The 21,121-nt window shown below is 49.9% G+C and overlaps 1 protein-coding gene across 16 annotated transcripts in view; it reads left to right on the top strand.

The window, feature by feature from the left end:
* Window positions 1-21,121, top strand: part of ATP2B2 (ATPase plasma membrane Ca2+ transporting 2) — a 205,256-nt gene that overhangs the window by 50,865 nt on the left and 133,270 nt on the right. For all 16 annotated transcript variants that reach the window (XM_059663572.1, XM_059663569.1, XM_059663562.1 and 13 more), the window contains exon 2: window positions 16,006-16,523. In XM_059663572.1, the coding sequence (XP_059519555.1) occupies window positions 16,325-16,523 (199 nt within the window). In that variant the 5' untranslated portion in view covers window positions 16,006-16,324. The remainder of the gene's footprint in view (window positions 1-16,005; window positions 16,524-21,121) is intronic.

The raw sequence follows: 21,121 nt of genomic DNA, 5'->3' as shown, positions 1-21,121 counted from the left end.
CTAACTCACTCGTCACTTCAGAGAACACACTTTCTCTCCCAGATCTGTCTCCCCATCTGCAAAATGACCACAGGACCACTCAGGCCCTACCCAGGTCTGAGATTTGTATATCTCAAGCAGCCCCACTAGGCTGGGCCGTATCTAATATTATATACTGACGTCCTCGCCAGGCCCTGTCCTTAGCTCCTGAAACTTGAGCTATGTAGTTGCCTAGCAACCAAGGCGTGAGCTCAGAAGGCTTGGGTGTCAGGGTGTCCAGCTGCAGCCCCTTCCCTGCAGGCAGAGTCCCGGCAGGGGGGATAAGGCCAGGGACCATTGCCCAGCCCAGCCCAGGAGGGGCCTCCTGTTCCTTTCACACCTGTCTGGTCCAGCCTGTCTGAGAGCCCACTTTTTCAGGGTAAAAGGGACCATTGGTCTCAGATATTTTTATAGGTAGGGCACGTGGTCAGACTCAGAGAGAAACCGGAGCCTCCTCTCGCTGCTAACTGATACAGTGGCTGTCACCATCACCATCTCCCTGGAAGCTTACAGCCCAAGTTTGTCCTAAAAGCATGGAGAATTCCCTGACCCTCTCTCAGCACTGCCCTCAGGAGGCTGATGGCACCTCCTGGAGCTCCCAGGGCACCTTGCATGGCCACACTTAACAAATCATATCACCCTTACGTTTACCTGCACGACCTCTCTCATGTTTCCATTCATTCACCCAACAAATATTTTACTGGCCAACCATCCCTGCTCTATTGTATTCTGCCTGAGTGACCTTGGGCAAGTTACTTAAACTCTCTTTGCCTTAGTTTCCTTTTCTGAAAAAAATGGGGGTAATAAGAATACCTGCCTCGGAGAATTGTGATGTGGGTCAGATGAGATGACATGTATACAAAGCTTGGCACCTAGAAAATGTTCCATAAATAGTAGTTTATTATGATTTTTTTTTAAACTGTTATAATGTTCAGTCACTGTGCCAGAGGGAACAGTGCACAGCTTTTTGAGAACAGGGGCCTATCCAGTTGCACTCCATCCACATTGCATGCCACAACTCCTGGCCCACAGCAAAAGTTTGCCCAATGAGTAGAGGTGAAAAATGAACTGTTTCCCCTGAAATCCATTACTGCTCAGGGAACTAATTAGTGAAACATTGACTTTAAACATCTTTTACAGTCCGGGTACAGCCTACATCATCCACAAAGTTACCGAAATGGGTTTGAAATCTCGTTGTAGATTTTCCACCTCTGCCTGTGTTTGGGGTGGGGAGGGACAAATAGTCCCATGGACGCCTGAGGTGGACTTAAACAGCAGGGCAGACAGCTCATGGAGGGAGGGGATCTGGCACTGACAGGAACCTGAGCATGAATACCTCCTGCATTTTGCACCCTAGGTGTCGATTTGCCTTACCCTAGCCCCAGCACTGTGTCCTCTTTGAACCTCAGTCCTCTCATCTTTAAAATGGGCACCCTGTTCCCTCTGCCCCATGGTCACAGGTGAGACAAAGGAGGTTGTACTGGGAGAACCCTTTCCAGTAACAGTCCTTCTTAATAAGAAGATAGTGATGCTACCCATGGAAGAGCGCTGGGCTGATGGCCAGCTCTCCCCAGAGCCTAGAATTCGTGAGCAAAGCCACTTTGGGTGGGAGCCAGCCCTCTGGCCTGGGGGCTGTTTCTAACAGCAGGTAATGCGGTCAGGCTGACGGCTCCAGGATTTCACCCTCGACTTCTTCCAAACACAGGAAGGGGCTGCCATCTGCTTTCCACCCCTCACACCCAGGCTGCCAGGTCAGCCAAAGCCCCCGCCCCACACCTGTCAGCAGTGCAGGGAAAAGAACCCAACAGGGGGTTCCCTAGTGGATGCTAAAGCTAGTGATATCCAGGGGGCCTCCCCCAGGACACTGCGCACTATTCCTCCACCTTGGGGAGGAGCAGGGAGACACTGGGTTTCTCTCTCCCCGCTGAATACCACATTTCACTCCACTGGTGTCCCCACTATGGGGCAGCTCCATTTGTGCTGATTCTGGGTCTGGAAATCTGTTGAGTGCTGCGGTTAAGAGCACAGCCGTGGGACTCAGACCCTAATGCAGACTCTAATGTGACCTTGCCCAGCCACCCCACCATCTGAATCTCGGGTTCCTCGTCTATAAAATGCAGAAGAGTGTCTACCTCAGGGCCTATCATGGGTATGAGTGAGATCATGCCTGGAAAAAAAGCTGAATGCAATGAGTGGTACTTGATAGTAATAAAACTTAGCTGCTCCTAATGATTATTTTTGTTTCTGTTACTGCTGTTCTGATGCCATGATTACTGTGGCCACCTTCCTGCCAGAAATGTTACCTCGTATCCTCTTCTATCGTTCCTGCAGGCCAGGGCTGGTACACAGAAGGTGCTCATTGCATGTGTCTGCCTTTGTATTTAGATTCAAATGTTTGTTGAGGAAGTAGATGAGCCCATGACCCAGGCAGCCTTGTTCTCTCTCAGTTTATGAGGTCAAGCTATGTGTTTCTCTAACCCAGTGGTTCTCAACCTTGGCTGCACATTAGAATCACCTGGGAATCTTTTTAAAATCCTGATTTCCGGGCCTCATCCTCCGGAAATTCTGTTTCTTTGTTATGGGTGGGGCCACAACATTAGTAACAAAGAAACAGAATTTCCGGAGGATGAGGCCCAGAAATCAGGATTTTAAAAAGATTCCCAGGTGATTCTAATGTGCAGCCAAGGTTGAGAACCACTGATCCAACCACTCAGAAAGCTCCTATTAGACACCAGCTGTGTCTGTCAGGTGCACTGGGGACCTAGAAATGGATGGGCACAGCCCTCTAGGACATGAATAGCCAAGCCCGGTGGAGGGATCAGTTCACTCTTCCTGGAGAATGGGTCAGCATAGTGTTCACCAAGGTGGGGCCTTCTGAGTTGGGCCCTGCAGGTGAGTAGGAGTCTACCAGACAGGGAGGCAGAAGGGAAGGAAACAGCTTATGCTAAGGCATGGCAAGTGGTCCACAAGGGAGCTCTGAGTTGATTTTTTTATTAGTAAAGCAAGAAATCCTCCCATAGATATCTCAGTGTCCAGAGGATAACTGGCTGATTCAAGGGCATACACATGCCCATCAGAGTGGGGGGTGCCAGGAGCCAGGGAGGCTCCTTCCATGGCCTAGCCCAGCATCCAAGACTTAACACAACTGCACATGTGAAGGTCTCTTGGAAATCATCTAGTCCAACCTTATTTTACTGATGGAGAAACTGAGACCCAAAGAGGGAAGACAGGGGAGCAGGTACAACTAATGGGGGACCTTCTAGCCCGGTTGGAGGTGACCAGCTCTGGAGTTGCATCTTCTGTGCAGGATCTTGAGCCCCCACATCACTTTGTGAGGATGTCACTCTCTGTGGGGCCTGTGATAGGCCCCTGAATCTCTTTAGCCTTAGTTTCCTACTTGTGAAATAGAAAAATCCAGTAGGTTCTTGGTGGCCTTCAAACCGAAGAGCACTTTTGGAACACTCTTGTAAAATGCCATTTTGTCATCTCTGTCTTTTTGCTCAGGGTGAACCCTACTGGCAGAGTTCCCTGAGAGCTACAGTCATCTGATGGAATGGCTTCTGGGTTTAGAGGTTCAGGGCCAGCCTGTAGACAGCCTCAGAGATAGTGGCGAGCCATCTATGACAAGCAGCTATCCACACCTTATAGGTAACCACACATGTGCTCTGCTCTGCCCTGACATGCATAGACACACATCTGTACATGCACAACTGGTTGCACAACCATGCACACATTCTACTCTACATATACACACATATACAGCACACATTTATGCAATCATGGACATGAACTTCCAGTGGAAAAGAGGGAGCAGGGTTGTTCTGCATGAGTCATAAAATGCCCCTTAACTCTGAAATAATAAAAATAGAAGAAAATTTCAGGTCAACCTAAAAAAAAAACTTTGTAAAACCACCAGCACTGGCACAGATGATTATGGAAGGAGGGAGTGAACCCCTGTCAAGGGAGGCATGCACACACAAGCAGGACTGGACACGGGTGCAGTGAAGAGGCTTAGGCATCACAGTGATTTTCACCTCTAAGGTCCCTTCTGGTCTCTAGAGTCAAGTGAGCTCGGGAAGTCAGGGCTTCTTCTGGCTTTGCAAATAATGGTGCCCTTTTGGTAACCCTGCATAGACTCGCACTATCTTCCAACAACCCTGTGGGGTAGGAATGATTATTGTCCCCACTTTAGAGGTCTGACAACTGAGGCCAGAGAGCTGCCTTGATTTTCCCACAGTCACTCAGTGATGGCCGAGCAAGGGTTCTAGCCCAGATTTCTATGACTCTAACCCTTAAACAAAGGGGTTTAACCCCCACTAAGTTGTGAGTCAAATGAAAAGTGGTTTAAGAATCCAGAGAAGTTAAGTTTCTGGAGTGAAAGGAAATTCCCAAGAGAAGATGGCACTGGCAATGGTAGATCTAGAGACCCAGATATGGGGTGGAACATAACAGGCAAAGAAGAGATGGTGGTCCAGGTAGGGATTCCTGCCATGCAATAATATATGGAAGTGCAGCTGTCGGGGTGGCCACAACGATGGGGACAGAGGGATGCCAGGCTGTACATATCCGCCATGCCTTGTTCACTTTCATTTCTGGGCTCGGAGCCTCAAGATCAGGCCTTGGGTCTGCACAGCTTCAACAAGGCTGGGGTCCCCTGGGTCTGCATCCCCCAGGGTGGCTGCATTTGCATCTGTCTCTGCACAGATGGCTGGTGAGCACAGCTAGCAGCCCTCATCCCCACCCGCACCCCCTTCTGTCGCAGGGACTCGGCTGCACCAGGGAGCGTGGTATGGTTTTATTTTTAGAAGTGGCACCATCTGTTCAAGGTGCCGGGTGGATTCTGTTTGTCTCCGCAGTGGCCGGGACAGCCATGCCAAGTCAGAGGAAAACTGCAGAGCTGGCCGGCGGGGTGGTCACTCATTAGCATGCCGACCTGCTGAATGCAAGAGCCAACGAGATTCCACAGGCCTCAGGGTGTGAGATTCTTGAATCCGGAGGCTGGGGCTGCTAGCGGGGTGGCTCTGGGGCCAGGGCGGCTAACTCAAAGGACAAGCTCAGCGTGGGAGGCATCCTGTGTTCCCAGCACCCTGCCTAGTCCCTGGGCCTGAGCCTGGGCCTGCCTCCTGGCAGATTCAGTGTCCTGCCCTGATCTTATCCCTGACCTCCAGCTTTGGGTGGAAAATGGGGAAGAGACATCAGGAGAAAAGAACAGTGGCTAGCCCAGAGGGATCCTCTGTGGGACCTAACCCTGGGGGTGGCAGAAGACACTGTCATGAGCAGTTTGGTTCAGAAGGGCTGGCACATCTCCCCACTGGACTCCAAATGCTTCAGTGTATCCCACCGCCTGAGCTACCACCACACTGGGCTTCTGAGTCATCTTGGGGAGGATTTAGGCTGGTGATTCCAAGCAGGCGCTCTGATGGAAGACTGCCTGGGTTCAAATCCAAAAGTTATGTGATCCTAGGCAACTTCCTTCATCTGGCTGAGCCTCCATTTGCTCGTCTGTGGAATGGGATGCTGGTGGCAGCTACCTCATAGGTTCCAGGTGTAGATTTGCCAAGTTGCTGCCTATAAGGCTGTGGCATGTACCTGGGTGCATTCAGCATCAGCTCCTCCTACCATGTGGCTGACCTGGTTCACTTTTCAAATGCAGACTGCACCCTAACGTTTGTTGTCCTCCATGTCCTTCCACAATCATATTGCTTTCTCAGGTGTGGAACCAGTACTGGTGGAGGCCTATGCCATGCTGAGGGCCGGGGAGGTTTTGTTCTCAGGAAGTTCATGGTCTCGTGAGGGAGACACGCTGGCAAGACTCACTCCAAGACTGAAGCTGGAGGGTGTGAAATCGAGGAACAAACCACACATGATGGGCTGGCAGTGGGAAGAGGGTTGGAATGTAGAGCCGGGGAATTAGAGACGTTGGTATGCTGGGCCTTGGAGAGGAAAGTTTTGATTAATGGGAAAGCAAGTATAGACAGTCCTGGATAGAGGGAACAGCATATGCAAAGGGTGTGAGGCAGAGCATGCGTTAGTTGTTCTGGACATGCAAGAGTTCTGTTAGACCAGAGCTCGGGGCGGCTAGCCCCGAGCCAATCAGGCAGGATCCTGGATGGCAGTGGGGAGCCAGCGGTGGTTTTTAATCCAGAGAGTGGTGTGCGCAATCTGAGAGGCAGCACAATATGTTGGTTTTAGCATCAAAGAGGTCCCATTTCTGCTCCTGCCTCTACCGCTTGCTAGCTGTGTGACCCTGCACATGATGTTATTTTACTTCCCTGAGCTTCAGTTTCCTCATCATAATAATGCCTGCCTTGAGGGCTTATTGTAGGATAAGGTGTGTTCAGAGCCTAGCACAGCTCCTAGCACATAGACACCACTCAGTAAAGGGCAGTTACTATCAGCATCACTCTGGAGACAGTGAAAGGACAGTCAAGGGGCCACTCAGGAGTCCATGGATGAGGAGCCTGCATTCTCAGCCCACAAAGAATGACTTTCCCCCACATCTTACCTTCCTTCTTCTCTGGTCTGCACCCCAAAGGACTCACTAGCTATTCAAAAGTAATCTCCCAACTTGGACTCATCCCCTGGCACACCTGTGGATGAATAGTCCTACTCCAACCCAGAGAGGAAAAATGTTAATAAGCTCAGTCAGACTGAGATTCCACCACTTATTAGTAAATATGGTTCTGGCAGGAACCAGAAGAAAAGAACCATGCACAGTGCAAAAGAATGGGTCACTAGTGGCGGTTTTCTGGCACTGGTGACAGATGGCACTGATGGACCAAGGTGAGTTCTCTGGGCATGCACTTTAGTGTCCCTGAGTGGCCTTTTGTTTAGTGTCATTTTGTTGGCTCACACCTGTTCACTAGGATACCCCATTGTCTGAGAACCTAGCTTTGAGTGTCAGTACCAAATATCTGAGGTCGCTCCCCATGCCTATTCACAGAGCTCATGGAACAGGCCCTGTGCCTTCCCCAGTCAACCTACACCCAGCACCTCAGGCTTCCCAATCCCACACTTTGTTGGTGGGCACTGCTATCGTAGACAGCTCTTAGGGGCACTTATAATCCTTTGCTCTATATCAGTCAGCACCACCGCTTGTGGACAGCTCCTTGGCACCAGGTTCTTAAAGCCCACCTCATACCCTCAGTCAGCACTGTGTCCTTGGGAACAGCTCCCAGTGAAGACACTTCCCCAGTGCCTGTTTCTTTGTCCTCCCCGGAGGGTATGTCAGTCAGCACCAGGACCACGTGGACAGCACTCACTCCCAGCCACTGCTGGTCCGCCCTGCAGGGCGTGGGGGCCTGCAGTTATCAGGTTCCTTGACCTCAGCCATCCAATCCCTCCCAGCACCCACCTCCATCCATCAATCAGTACTTTATCCCCAGAGACAGCTCCCTGCACGGTCAGAGGTGCAGCCTGAAAACTCACCGAGTAATCTGCTGTGTGTGGCCAGAGCACTGACAACGCAGGACTCTGTGCTTCACTACAGAAACCAGAGGCAAGGGCAGGAGCCTGGTCTTTTGGAGACAGGGATGTGAGTGAGCATGGGGAGAGGGGGGGCCTTAAGTGTATCTCTGTGTGTGTTTGATATCTGGCTCTGCTATCCCCTAACCAAGGACCTTACACCAGTCACTGTACTCTCTTTTTCCCTTTTTTCTCCTCTGTAAAACAAGGTGCCAACAGTTACTGTATCATAGGGTTGTTGTGAAGGATTAAATGAGATAACAAATGTAAAGTGCATAGGATGGTGCTTGGCACATAGTAGCTGCAGTCTAAGCATTGCCGTTATTACCATTCTTTGTCCCCCCGCCTCACCCCCTTTTCAGGCCTCTGCTTGTAAACCATGGGAGAGCAGGAGGAAGATGAAGGTAGGATGGGACAGTGTCACTGAAACCAGTTAGGATCTAGAGGCTGGGGGCAGTCAGGGCAGCAAAGGGGGCCTCAAGGAGGCCAGTGCAGCTATAGGGATAGATGGGCAGGTGAGAGCTGAGGCCAGAAGGTTGCCAAGGCTTTTGGCTGAAGCCAGAGGATGAGGTCCATCCCAAGCACAGTCACAGCCCTCAACCTTCTTAATGCATATCCCTTTCTTGCAGCCCCAAGTGAAGTCTCCACAAGGCTTTCCTGCCTCCATCTGCTAGTGACTTTACTATTTTAGCTTCATCAGGAAACTCTCAAAGATTTTTTAAGGAAAGATTTCTAAATAAGGAGCATATCAAGGGTACAAACCTTGGAAAGCATTCATTGTCCTGCCAAAACCAAGAAGGGCAGTGCATGTCAAAGACAGCAGGTGAATTTTGATCAGCTCGTGACTACTGGGTTCTAGGGCATTTCTCCTTCCTTCAGCCTATAGCCAAGCTGGACTTGGCCTGCAGTGGGGGTGAGTTGGTGGCAAAGAGGCCCAAGGAATTATGTGGGCTCTGAGGAGCAAGTATCAGATGATAGGAGAATCCTTGAGGATGGTGCTACACTGGTCCTTTGAGACTGAGTATTTTTCCAAACTCCCTCTCACTTTACAGAAAAGGAAATGGAGGCACAGTAGAGAAGGCTGTAGTCGAAGGTTATACTACAAGTTGGTGAAGGACAATGGGGCACAGAGGAAAGATGGAGGCCTTGGACTGAAGCAAGTGTACTTAAATTGTGCCAAGTCCTATCTGAATAGCCTTGGCCACCTGTAACCTCTCTGAGTCCCCAGCTTCCTCACCTGTAAGGCAGGGACAGGGATACCACACAGCCCATGGAGGCTTATACTAAGCAAGAGCAATTAATAGTAGTGGTCAAGCCAAGATCAGGACCCAGCAGATCTGGTTCCCAGGCAAGTGCAGTTTGAATTACATCCTTCCAAAATCTGAAGCAAAAGTTGTGCAGGAATCACTCAACTCAGCCTGCAGATCCCGATCTTGGAGTTGTCACGGGGGCGTTCTTTATGGCAGAGTGATCAGACCTTAAACTGCAGAGTCTGTGTACCTCTCTTGTTCTCCTCGGAATCCTAATGATTTGGGGCAGGGCCTGAGATGCACCTCCTTAGGTTGACTGAATGAGTGGAAGAATTGAGAGATAGACAGATGGACAAATGGATGGACAGCAAATGATGGATGGATAGATGGATGGACAGATAGATAGGTGAGTAGGTGCATGGATGGATGCATGGATGGATGAACAGATAAATGGACAAATGGATTGACAGGTAGGTAAGTGGGAGGATGAATAGGTATGTAAGACACCTGGAAGACTAGAAATGGGTGTTTCCTACCATCTAACATTGGCAGCTCCTCTGGAGAACAGGGATAGTGGAGGGAGTTGAACATGGTAGGCAGCTAAGGGCTGGATCTCCTCTCCCTCAGGACAGTCATGAGAATAAGAGGGTTCACGAAAAGTCCTACACCCCGAACATCCCACCCCTGGCCCTGCTTCTGCTATCTGTGCCTTCGGGCTGATGCATGGCTGTATCTCTGAGACTTTTTAAATTTTTTTTAGATTTTCCTTTTCTGGTTAGCAAGATAGGAGTTTTCTAAAAATAGCACTAAATTCACCTCTGAGGTATTCATTTTTCAGTTCCCTTCCTCCTTCCCAGTTCCCTCTCCTAAACTGTGAGAATTCAAAGCTGAGATTTTCATTTTCAGCTTTGATACACACACACACACACACACACACACACACACACACACACACACACTGTGGAGCCTGTCTACTTAGAGACAGGGGTGAGCACAGACATCTCTGGCTCACTCACACTCACAGACACACACTCATGCTGGCAGTCCAGTATAACTGTACAGCAAACCTTTTCCTTCAGGATCACCTACATTAGGCACAAATCTGCCAACACACCGCAGGGACCATCACACACACACACACACACACACACACACACACACACACACGACCACAAGACTCACAGGCCCAAATCAACACTAATATTTCACATTCCTTATGACCCAGGCGTACCCCCAGACTATGGACTAGCCATGATGAACATCTACCATCACACACTCCCACTGACCTCACACATTCACACTGACTGACTCCTACCCTCACACTAACATGCACACTCTCACTCACACTCACATAGTCACTACAGATCCATCAGGCTCTCTACACACATACACACACACACACACACACACACACACAGGGGCATCTAAGGCAGTAGATACAATAGTCTGGCTGAGGCTGAGGGAGGAGCAGTTGTCTGTCTCTGGCTGGTGGCTGAGTCCACCCATTTTCCTGGGTGATAGCCTACATGGAGGTTCCCATTGCTGGGACAGGAAGCCCTAAAGAAAGGCCAGAATTTGCATCTAGGAGAGGAAAGAAAATGTCCTACCCCAAAGAAACTAGTTAGCCAGGACCAGAGCAGACAGGAAACTAGCCTTGTATGCTGTGTCAAGCTGGGACCCTCCCCAACCTTTTGAGTAGTGCCAGGGGCTTTGTGGGTATGGTCCTGTCAGTCTGAGTTCTGCGTTGAGCACAGTAGTGTGGGGGACTGAGGATAGAGGCATTGAGCTATGATTAGAACAACCACATTTAACAAGTTCTTCCTCTGTGCCAGGAACTGGGCTAAGCTTTAGCTCAGTTAGTCCTCACAAAACCCTGTGAGGTAGGCTGTGAAGTTGGCTTTGTTGGGGAGGAGAAAACGAAGGCACAGGGCGAGGTTAAGAGCCTTGCCCAAATCACAAAACTAACCAATGGCAGCACCAAGCCTCCTCACCCGGGGTCCCTAGACAGGGCCTGTGTCCCCTACATTTGTCATGGCTGCCAGAGATCATTCAAAGAGAAGATGACTTTTAAAATACATATTAAGGTGGCATTTAAATTCAGCACATCTTAAAACAGAAGAATTCAGCATTCAGAAGTTATTTTTAGCACATAATTCATTTGCAATTGTCCCAGCTACCATCCTTCAGTAGGATTTAAAAAGCTGTTGGTTTGGATTTTGTTTTCTTTTTTAATCCTTCCTTCGAAAGATAGATTCCTTCTTTGTTAAATTAACTCTAAAAAAAACAAAAAAAAACATTGCTCCTTCCTTTGCAAGCGTCCTTCCTAGCAAAGACTTTTTATTAAGGTGCCCCTAACCTATTCTTGAGTCACTGAAATGTAACAATACAGAGTCATTTAAATGCTAATAAGATGAAATCGAAATGCATAAATCCAATATTGTCAGAATGTTCTCCTGGATTCTGAAGGTCCTGGCACTGTCAGAGCCTAAAGGGACCCTCAGAGAGCACTAGTCCAATCCCTTCACTTTCCACATGGGGAAACTGAGGTCCAGGGAAGAAAGGGGCTTGGTCAAGGTCATGCTGCAGGAGCTTGGAAAAACAGGGAGGGGCTTTCAGTGGACTCTGGCCTCAGGTGGCTATGTGACCCCTAGTATGTTGCTCACCCTCTCTGCTCCCAGAACTGGTCCTATGCCCTGCCCAGGTCCCTGTCTCATGCCCCACAGACACTATAACAGAATACCATAGACAGGGTTACTTAAACAACAGAAATTTATTTCTCACAGTTCTGAAGACTGGATAGTTCAGCTCAAGGTGCCGACCGATTGGTTTCCTAGTGAGGGCCCTCTTCCTGTCACACTATGTCCTCATATGGCCGAGAAAGATCTTCTCTCGTGTCACTTTTTATAAGAACACCAATCCCATTCATGAGGGCTCCACCCTCATGACCTAATTACCTCCTAAAGGCCCCACCTCCTAAGACCATCACATTGGGAATTAGGGCTTCAACTTGTTAATTTGGGATAAACACATTCAGTCCATAGTAGCCTGTGTGCCTATGTGGGTTTTTTAAGGGCAGGAGCGTGCAGTGTTGAGAACTGGCTGCAAATGAACCTCATCGCAACCATCAGAGCTTCACTTCTAATAACAGGGTGGGAGGGGAAGGTAGAGGAGCCAGCGTTGTTGGGTCTCCATAGGTCCTCATGGCAGCCTGTTAGACAGATGGGTCAACTCGTTTGCAGAGGGGCCCACCAGTGAGGTTAGATGACTTCTCCAAGGTCACACCACTCATTAAATGTCTCAGCTATAGAGTGGTAGTTCAGGTGGTATTTGGGCAAGGCAGCAAGGATGTCAGAGTCTGGTGAGCTGTGCTTGAGGGGACAGCTGCCTGCTCCAGCCTCACACCCATGCCTCATTATGATGAAAGGAACCTGGGACATGCAGAGCAGGGGATGAATCTCAAAGGAAAAAGTATGACTACTGATTGTGATATCTTTCCTTATCTCTAGCAAACCTGTAAGATAGGCAGGATAGGATCACTAGCCCATTTTACAGATGAGGAAACTGAGATCTAAGGACTTCCCATGGATGGATGACCCAGGGGCTAATCTAGACATTCATTCATTCATCAAGCATTTATTGAGTGCCTTTTGGATGCCAGATACCATAGTAGGTACAAAAGTGACATGGCTACTGCCCACTGGGGAAGGGAGACAGCTAAGCAGGCCCAACCAATAGTGTGTGAAGTGTGGTATGATGCAGGAGGCACCCAGTAGTCAGGAGCATTTACATAACCCTGCATGGTCAGGAAAGGCTTTCAAGTAAAGGACATTGCTGGGCAGAACCAGCCATTGTCAAGGCAGCAAAGGCTGGGGGAGTGGAAAGTGTTCCAGTCTAGAGAATTCAGGAAACTGATAGATTCTACACTAACTAGCAGGTCTACAGCTCTGTCCGTCTATCAGAATATCATCTGAGAGGCATCATTTAAGTACTTCTGGGCCGATGGACTTCAAGCTCCCTAAGCAAGGAAATCCCACAGTTAAATCAAATACCAAAGTGAGCTCTGCAACTTAGAAGGAAAAACCAAGACACCCAGAACAGGGTTGGTCTCATGCATGCACTGGTGACATGTAGGAGCAAGGGGTGATAGGGTTTGGGGACAAGCCACAGCAGAAGAGTAACTACAGTGGGAAATCTCAAAGAAGGACGTTTAATATCAATCTTCTATAGTGTTAAAATTCTGGTTTTTAACTGATTTTGATATCCCAGCATTTCATTCTTCTATACCTGCTCACACAGGTCCCTTTCTGAACCTTTTACTATGTCCCTCCTGACCTTTTACTAATAGATAATTGTATAGTTCAATTTCTTCCATGTCCATCTTTTGGCTTAAGGCCTACTTAACCTGCAGAAGGAAAAGTATTCCCTATTCATCTTCCCTGATACCCTGGGTCAGATCAGATCTTCCTTCTCTGGGTGTCCACAGCACCTGGGACTTGCCATCATGGCAAACCCATCATGTTATATAGAAATCGCCCATTTAATTGTCTCTCTTCTTTACTGTCAGCTCCTGGAAGGCAGGGGCCATGTCTGGATTATTTAGTGCTTGAAGTGGAGTAGATGCCCAAAATAGTTATTGGATGGATGGATGGATGGATGGATGGATGGATGGACAGATGGACAGGTAGATGGGTAGATAGATGGTTGAAGATCATTATTCATCTTAACACAGTAGTCATTAAAATTACCAGTAGGCCATTATTAACTCATGCCTACTATTGTCATCACAAATATAATTACTGCTAACGCTTCTCATAGCTCATGCTGTCAGATGTAATTATGAGTGCCTCTAAGTCACACCACGGGTATCAGAGGGACAGACAGGAACAGTGCCTAAAGTTTAGAAAGTCCTTCGTGGTTTACAATGCACTTACATTCACATATGACATTATATTAAGAATCCTAAGAACCCCAGGAGGGAGTTTCACCAGGGAAGGCAGCAAAGTGTCCTGCTTAAGAGGATGTCTCTGGACCCAGAGAACCTGAGTTTAAATCCTACCTTCGCCGCTCACTAGCTGTGTGACCTTGGACAGGTTTTATCACCTCTCTTGGCCTCAGTTTCCTCAGATGTTCTATGGGGATAATAAGACTGTCTATCTTCTAAAGCAGTTATATGGGTTGGTAATAATCGCAATAACTATGGAGTGCTTATTCAGTAATTACTAGGCTCAGTTGTAAATATTTTATGTGAAATAACTAATTTAAACCTCATAACACCTACAAGATAGATACTATTATTCCCCCTCCCTTTTTAAAGATCATAAAACTAAAGTTAATTTGCCTCCCATCGTGCTGGGAGGTGGAGGAACCAGAATTTGGCCAGAAAACTGTGGCTTCTAGAGCTCCTACTGTTAACCTCCGCAGCACCTGTACACGCAGGCATCCTTGGTCCCTGCCTTGTCTGTTGGTCCCAGTGTAAAGATAAGGCTTCCAACTGCAGCCTTGGGTAAAAGTGCCCTCCTGGAAGGCATGACTGTTTCCTCTGCAGCTCCAGTACTGTCCCCCCCCCACACACACACACACCCTTAGCTAGGAAGCACCATACCCCAGAAGGAAACATCAGATTTGAACATGGTTTATAATTAGCTCCCAGTAAATTAGGAGGCAGCAAGAGGAGATTGACTATTGTCTTACATATGAGAAAACTGAGCCTCAGTAAAGTGGAGGGACTTGCCCAGGGTTCCACAGGGTTTGGGAGAACTTGGATGGGAACCCAGATTGCCCTGACTCCATCCTGTGCTCTTCACTGAATTCAGGCACAATCTACCCAGCAGCCTCGGCTCTTCGAGAGAAAGGAGAGAGTGCCCCTAAGGGGAAGGGGAGAGAGCACTAGGATGGGAGTCAGGAAACCAGACACTCAGGCCCCTCTGCTTTAGCTCTTTGTGGCTGTGGACAAGGCCCTTTTCCTCTCTGAACTTCAGGTTCCTCACTGGAGAAAATGAGATTAACTCTAAAATGTCACCAGCTCTGAAATTCTGTGCAAGAGGAAAGGATTGCAAAGGAGAGAGATGGGGCAAGGGAGAGGCGACAAGAGGGAGAAGCTGGGGCTGGAGTGTGGGCTCAATCCCATCTTCTTCCCTCCATTCCCCCTCACTGTCCTGGACCTAAGATGGCCAGCTGTCTGAGACTGCTGGGTGGAGCCGGTTCCTGTGCCAGGCCCAGCCGAGCTCAACAGGGGCCCTTTGTCACCCAACGCTTGCCGGGGCCTTGGCCACTGGTGTTGGGTGTCCAAGCAGATTGGATTCTCTCCTGGCAACCCTGCAGATGCCGCACTTCTGCAAGGGTGGCCAGGCAGGCAGAGAGAAGCCAGCGCTCCCTCCTTTTCCTGGGCTCCCAGAGGAACGTGGAGGCCACTATCTATGGTGCTGGACTGTGAGAGCCCCCAGGTGAGGTCTCCCTGGACCCCAGCTCTGCTTTGGGCCAAGCTGTGGGCTCAGTGATGTCCTGGTTATTTTGCATGAACTGGCTCCTCTGACTTAATGTGATTGGGGGTTTAGGGTGGCGGTGCGTGTCTTTCTTCCATCCCCATGCCTGTAAGACCCAAGTGGAGAGGACAGTGTATATCAGCAGGTGTAGGTGACATGGAATGGGGTGGCATCTATAGGTGGGGAGTATGCCCCAAATTGTGTGGACATAGGATGTGTGTAAACACGTTGGCATAGTGAGAGAAATAGAGGCCTGTGTGTGCACAGAGGGCCTGTGAACACAGGTGTTTTTGAGGGAAGGAGGTTGGGATAGATGTATGCCAAAAGTGTTACTGCATGTAACACTGTGTGTGGCAGAGAGGGGGGTGTTTACCAGCATGTGTGGGGAGTGGGGCTTGTGAATTGTGTGTGTATGGCAATGGGGTGGGCCCTAAAAGTAGGTGGATTGGGTGTTGCAAGGCACCCTGGACCTGTGGGTCTGAAGGTGTGTGTGCCCCAGGGTGTGTGTTGTGAAGTCAGTGCATTACATAGCACAGTGGACAATTAGAGAATTGGGTATTTTATGCCTTGGGGGTGGTATATTGTGGGGTCTCCAGGAGAGTACCGGTATGTTAGGATTTACAGTGTGTGCCGGTGTTTCATGGGGTGTCATACAAAAGACCCACATTAGGGTTCCTGGGTGTTATTTTGGATGGGCACACATACACACATACACTGGGCCTTTCTGAGCACCCATCCCATAATGCCTCCAGTTCCTGATCCTTGTCACCACTCTGTGTTTGCCCCCACAGGAGCCACCATCCCTGACCATGTAGATGCCAGCTCTGGGAAGCAGCATGGGCCCCACTGAATGGAGACTACTGGGTCTAGAGCCCTGAGCCCCTCCAGCCCCTGGACTTCACCCTGGACCCAGAGGCACCCCTTGGAGTTCACTACTGCTGCTGTCAGCCCACCTCGACTGCCCCCTCCCCCTGGGACCCGGAGTCGGCCACCGGGAGCCGCAGCCATCCAGTGAGGTTGTGCTGAGGACAGCCACACAGAGCCATCACCCAGTAGCCTCTGGTCCAGTGCTGACCCTCGGGCCCACCCTGAGCAGGGACTGTGGCAAACATGGGTGACATGACCAACAGCGACTTTTACTCCAAAAACCAAAGAAACGAGTCAAGCCATGGGGGCGAGTTCGGGTGCACGTTGGAGGAGCTCCGCTCCCTCATGGAGCTGCGGAGCACTGAGGCTGTGGTCAAGATCAAGGAGACTTACGGGGACACCGAAGCCATCTGCCGGCGCCTCAAAACCTCACCTATCGAAGGTAGGTGTAGGGGACTCAGATCCAGGGCTGTCGCCCTGGTGACTGCCATTTGTGTTGGCTCCAGGAACAATATGCATAATATTTAACCACAGGGATGCCTTAGACAGGGGCTGATATGCCACTATGGCCATTCTGGTGTAGTCTAGCTGAGGGTCAGCCCCTTTGGATAGGCCAGAGGATGGGGCTTCCATTTTCTCCCCATTGTGGGTTGGGATCTGACCCAAGCCACCTGCAGAGAGAACCACAGGAACAGAGCTGGGTCAGGGGCTATGTTCTGGAAACCAGATGTCAAAATCAAACAGAATGTGCAACTCACATCCACTTCAGGAGTGGGCTCATCAGCCTGGAAATCTGGGAGGCACCCAGTCTCCAAGGCGGGGCCAGAAGGGAGGCTGGCGGGGCCAGAAGAGAAGCCATGCCTTGCTTGTCTTCGTCAAAGCTCAGGCGGGGCTCCTGCGTCCCCCTCCCCCGTCTACAGTGGCTGGATTCCAGGATTCAGCCACCCAGCCCGTGGCCTCCCTTCCCCAGGCCCCCAAAATCCCCTTGTCTGGGCTCCAGCATGGAACCACAGCATTGCTACAATGCAGCCAATTCCAGCTCCCCAACCCCTGCCTCTGGGCTGGGTCCTCTCCGACTGCCCCAAATCCAGGCTCTGATTTGGGGACTCCTAGGTCTCCGGGCAGCCATAGGCCTTGGAACTGCTGGACAGACAGGCCAGGCAGGAAGATGGGCCATCATGGGAAGGGTGACAGGTGCCATGTATGTCTTGCCCTTGACATGGGTGTGGAACTTTCTTGCAACCGCCAAAATAAGTAGCCTGCAACTCCAGAGAAAAGATTTCAACCTCCTGGGGGCTTCTCTGGAGGGGGCCAAAGCCCAGCCGTCTACCGTGAGACGGCGAGGAGAGAAACCAGTCCAGGTCAGGCCCCAGAACTCAGTTTGAGTCTCCATCCCCACATGAAGGAAAAGAGTTCCCCACATGAGCCCCAAAGGCATGGTGTGAGGCTCTTCTCAGGGAATCCCCAACCCTATAACTTTGTGCAAAGAGGCTGCATCAAGCCTCAGTTTCTTTCTCTGGAAAATGGGGCCAGCGCCTACTTCACAGTGCTCAGTGGAGGCCTGAGAAGGCAGTAGGTGCTCAACAATTGGCAGCCATATTATTCTAAGGAGAGTGGATGACAATTCCTCCCCCAGGTATAGACCACAGCCTGGGAGGTAGGCAGCCTCTGAATCCTTATCCCCATGTGACAGAGAACAAATCTGAGGCCAGAGATTCTCCTAACTCCAGTCCCCATGCCTTGTGCATGGCTGGGCACTAACCCTGAACGCATTTCCTATAGAGGTTGCTTATGGACCTAGATGCTCAGCTGGGACCTGCCAGTCTGTGGTTGCCTGTGCCTGCACCCCACTACACCCAGTAGCTTGGGGCGTCTGAGTCTCTCTTCTTCTGGGGCCCTTTTGAGTCAGGAGGAAGAGCTAAGCCTGGTCCTTCTTCCAAGATTGGCTGCTGTCTCTGATGTTGTGCCTATGGGCGGAGCCCAGGCTGAAGTTTAGAAACACCTTTGTATTCTTGGTGTCTGATTGTTTGGGCAGGGAGAGTAGGAATGGAGGAAACATCCTCTCTTCACTGTGTGCTTCTAGCTCAGGTCTTGAGAATGACCACATGTGGCCCTGCAATGGGAGCGATCTCTGTGTTGGGGCTCCTGAACCCCAGCCTTGTACAGACACTAGTCTGTGACAGAATGGCCCTGCGCACCTCCTAAGAGGCAGGGCTGCCCAAGTGGTCTTTGCCTTGTGAATAGGACCAGGAGATTCTCTTGAGTCAGGAATTTTTAAGTGTCTCTGGGCTCCAGGCCTGGATGGAAGCTGTGGCCCTTCTCTCCAGAAAAGCAGCCAACTGCATGCAACAGATGTGGCTCATACCATCAGGCCTTCACAGAGCACCACGAAGAATTCCGTCCTCCCTGCCCACTTGACAGGCTCTCACACCCTGGGACACTGAGTGGCCCATCACCAAGCTCCAGCACTGTGTGGGGCCAATTCCAGTTGGCTCATTGTGTCCTGCACCTGAGGGCAGGAATCTGTCCTGCTCCTCTCTGTACATCCACCACCTAGTCTCGTGCCTGGCACAGAGGAGAGTAAATAACTGCCCATAAAACCCTGAGACATGGCCATTGAGTCCCTAGCCCACAGGGAGCAAGCAGTTCAAATGTCAGCAGCCAAAACAGCAAGTAACCCAGACCAAGTGCAGCACAGGCCCCAGAGCTCATAGGAGAGATGAGGTGGGTGGGCAGTGAAGGTCAGAGCAGGCTTCCTGGAGGAGGAGGTGTTGGGCTCTGGAGGAAAGAGGAGAGAATAAAGCATGAAATAAAGCAGCATTTCTTAGAATTCCATAGAATATCAATGTGTTACAAGAGTTACGCATCCCATGAAAAGTAAAGGGGACTCAGTTTTCTCATCTACAAAATGGAAAGAATAGTGACAGCTCTGACTAGTGTTCTGCCACCTGCCAGCTGTGTGTCTGCCTTTACACCTTTCGTCTGACCTCTCTAAGCTTTGGTTTCCTCATTTTTCACGAGGACCAAATGAGATCTCTGATGGAAAAGGTCTCAGAGGAGGAGGAAAGCCTGTGGTAGGGTTAACCAGAGCCCTGCTGCATTGGTCCCCCTAGAAGGATCTCCCAGGATGCAAGTGGAGCTAAAAGAGGCTTGGGGAGGGGCAGAAGAGCATAATACCACAGACCCTAGATTTGGATGCCCTGGGTTCCAATCTCAGTCCTGCCATTTACTTGCTGTGTGACTGTGGACTAGTTACTTGACTTTTCTATGCCTCAGTTTCCTCATTATCTCCTGTAAAATGGGGAAATTGATAGTGGTTACCTCACAGGATTGTGGTGAGGACAAAGTGGAACAGCTTGGAACAGCACTTGGCACATGGGCAGACTAAACACCTCAATTTCCCCATCAGTAAAATGGGTTGTAAACATTTTTATTCAATGAGATCAGGCCAAGTGCCCAGTATCTAAGTGCTTAATAAATGTCAGCTTTTATTGGTCTTCATTGATTATTCCTCCTCTGGAGGAAGCAGTCACATTCTCCAGAAAGGGTGGAATCTGACTCTTCTGGATCACTGGTCAGTGTCCCCACATGGTGCCTCACTTTGTAGCAGCCTCTTCTGCATCCTTATTACACATGCGCCTGGAAGCAGGAGTGTTATCCCATTTTAGAGATGAGGAGCATGAGGGTTTGAGGTCATCACCACAGTCCACCGTTCACATCTAAGCAGACTTTGAACACAGCTCTGATGGCACCCAGGTGTGCCATCAGCCCCGAGCCAGGCATGTGCACCTGGGCACAGTCCTCTAGGTGCTCTCTGTCTGATGAGGGCCTGAGTAGGGTGGACCACCAGGGAACTTTTTATTCTCTCTCATGTTTAGCATTTGTCCTGCCCTGTGTGCCCTCTTCTGATTTACAGAAGTGCTTCGCCTCCAGCCCCAGCCCCTAACTTAGAGCCATGTGATGTGGATCTGTGCCAGCTCCACACAGGGACTCAAGTTGGCCATTCCTGACAGCCCTGCCCCAGTCTGCCCCCAATGAGCAAGCCCTGGCCTCTGAGTCACACTATAGGAAACTCCTTCAGGCCATGCATAAATTAGCCTTCCCATTCATCCAGCTAACTTTAAGCAAAAAGATCTCTGCAAGTGATAGGGTTTAAAGTCTTGGAAATCTTTTCCCACCCAGTGTACTTCCTGCTGCCAGCAGAGACAAGAGACTCAGCTCCCACAGCCAGGCAGTGTTGGATTTTCTACCAAAAGGCCCAACTCTGGGGACAACTGTTGTGTAAACCTCATACCTGTGAGCTGAAGTCAGGGGTGGTCTCTGCCCCTGGCTTGAGCTTCATTTATTTCCTTTTCCTCTACTAGTTCTGTTCTATTCTGGTCTGCCCTCCACTGCCCCCTTTCCTTCCACACCCTTTCACTCAGGGACATAGAGCCCCAGAGGCCCAGGGCAAATGCTGGCTGGCTTACTCTTACAGGACACTGGGAGAATTTAATGTAACCTCTCTGAGCCTTAGTTGCCTTATCTGTGAAATGGGGATACTAACACTACCTACCTCTCAAATGTTGTCCACATGAAAGGTTTAGTGCAGTCTATGGTAGACCCCAGACACTTCCAAAATAGTGATATCATTGTTATCATTATGCCTAATATTTCTTTTCAAAACAATATGCATGAGCCCCATCCTTGTGAAAGAATTAGGCAGTGCCCAACGAAGAGTTAATGTGCTGTTAGAGCAGGCTTCCCAGAGGAGGCAGACTCATGATGAGTCTGGAAAGATGGGTAGTGGATGTTGGGGTGTCTTGTGAGATCCTAGAAGCAGGAGCTGTTTTTCATCCTCCACTGTGTCCCCAGTATGATGCCTGGAGGCTCAGAATTATTCACAGAGGAAGGAAGAGATGGGGAATACCATGGTGTCCCTCCCTGTGTAGGATAGAAGGCTGCAACCTGGGGACAGGACACAGGACACCCTATGTGGAACAGTTGGCTTCAGATCTCCAAACCTAGAGTGGCACTTCCCTAAGCTGCTCCACACACACA

This window comes from Myotis daubentonii, chromosome 14 (assembly GCF_963259705.1).
Source record: "Myotis daubentonii chromosome 14, mMyoDau2.1, whole genome shotgun sequence".
Taxonomy (NCBI): domain Eukaryota; kingdom Metazoa; phylum Chordata; class Mammalia; order Chiroptera; family Vespertilionidae; genus Myotis; species Myotis daubentonii.
This window is presented reverse-complemented; position numbering and strand designations above follow the sequence as displayed.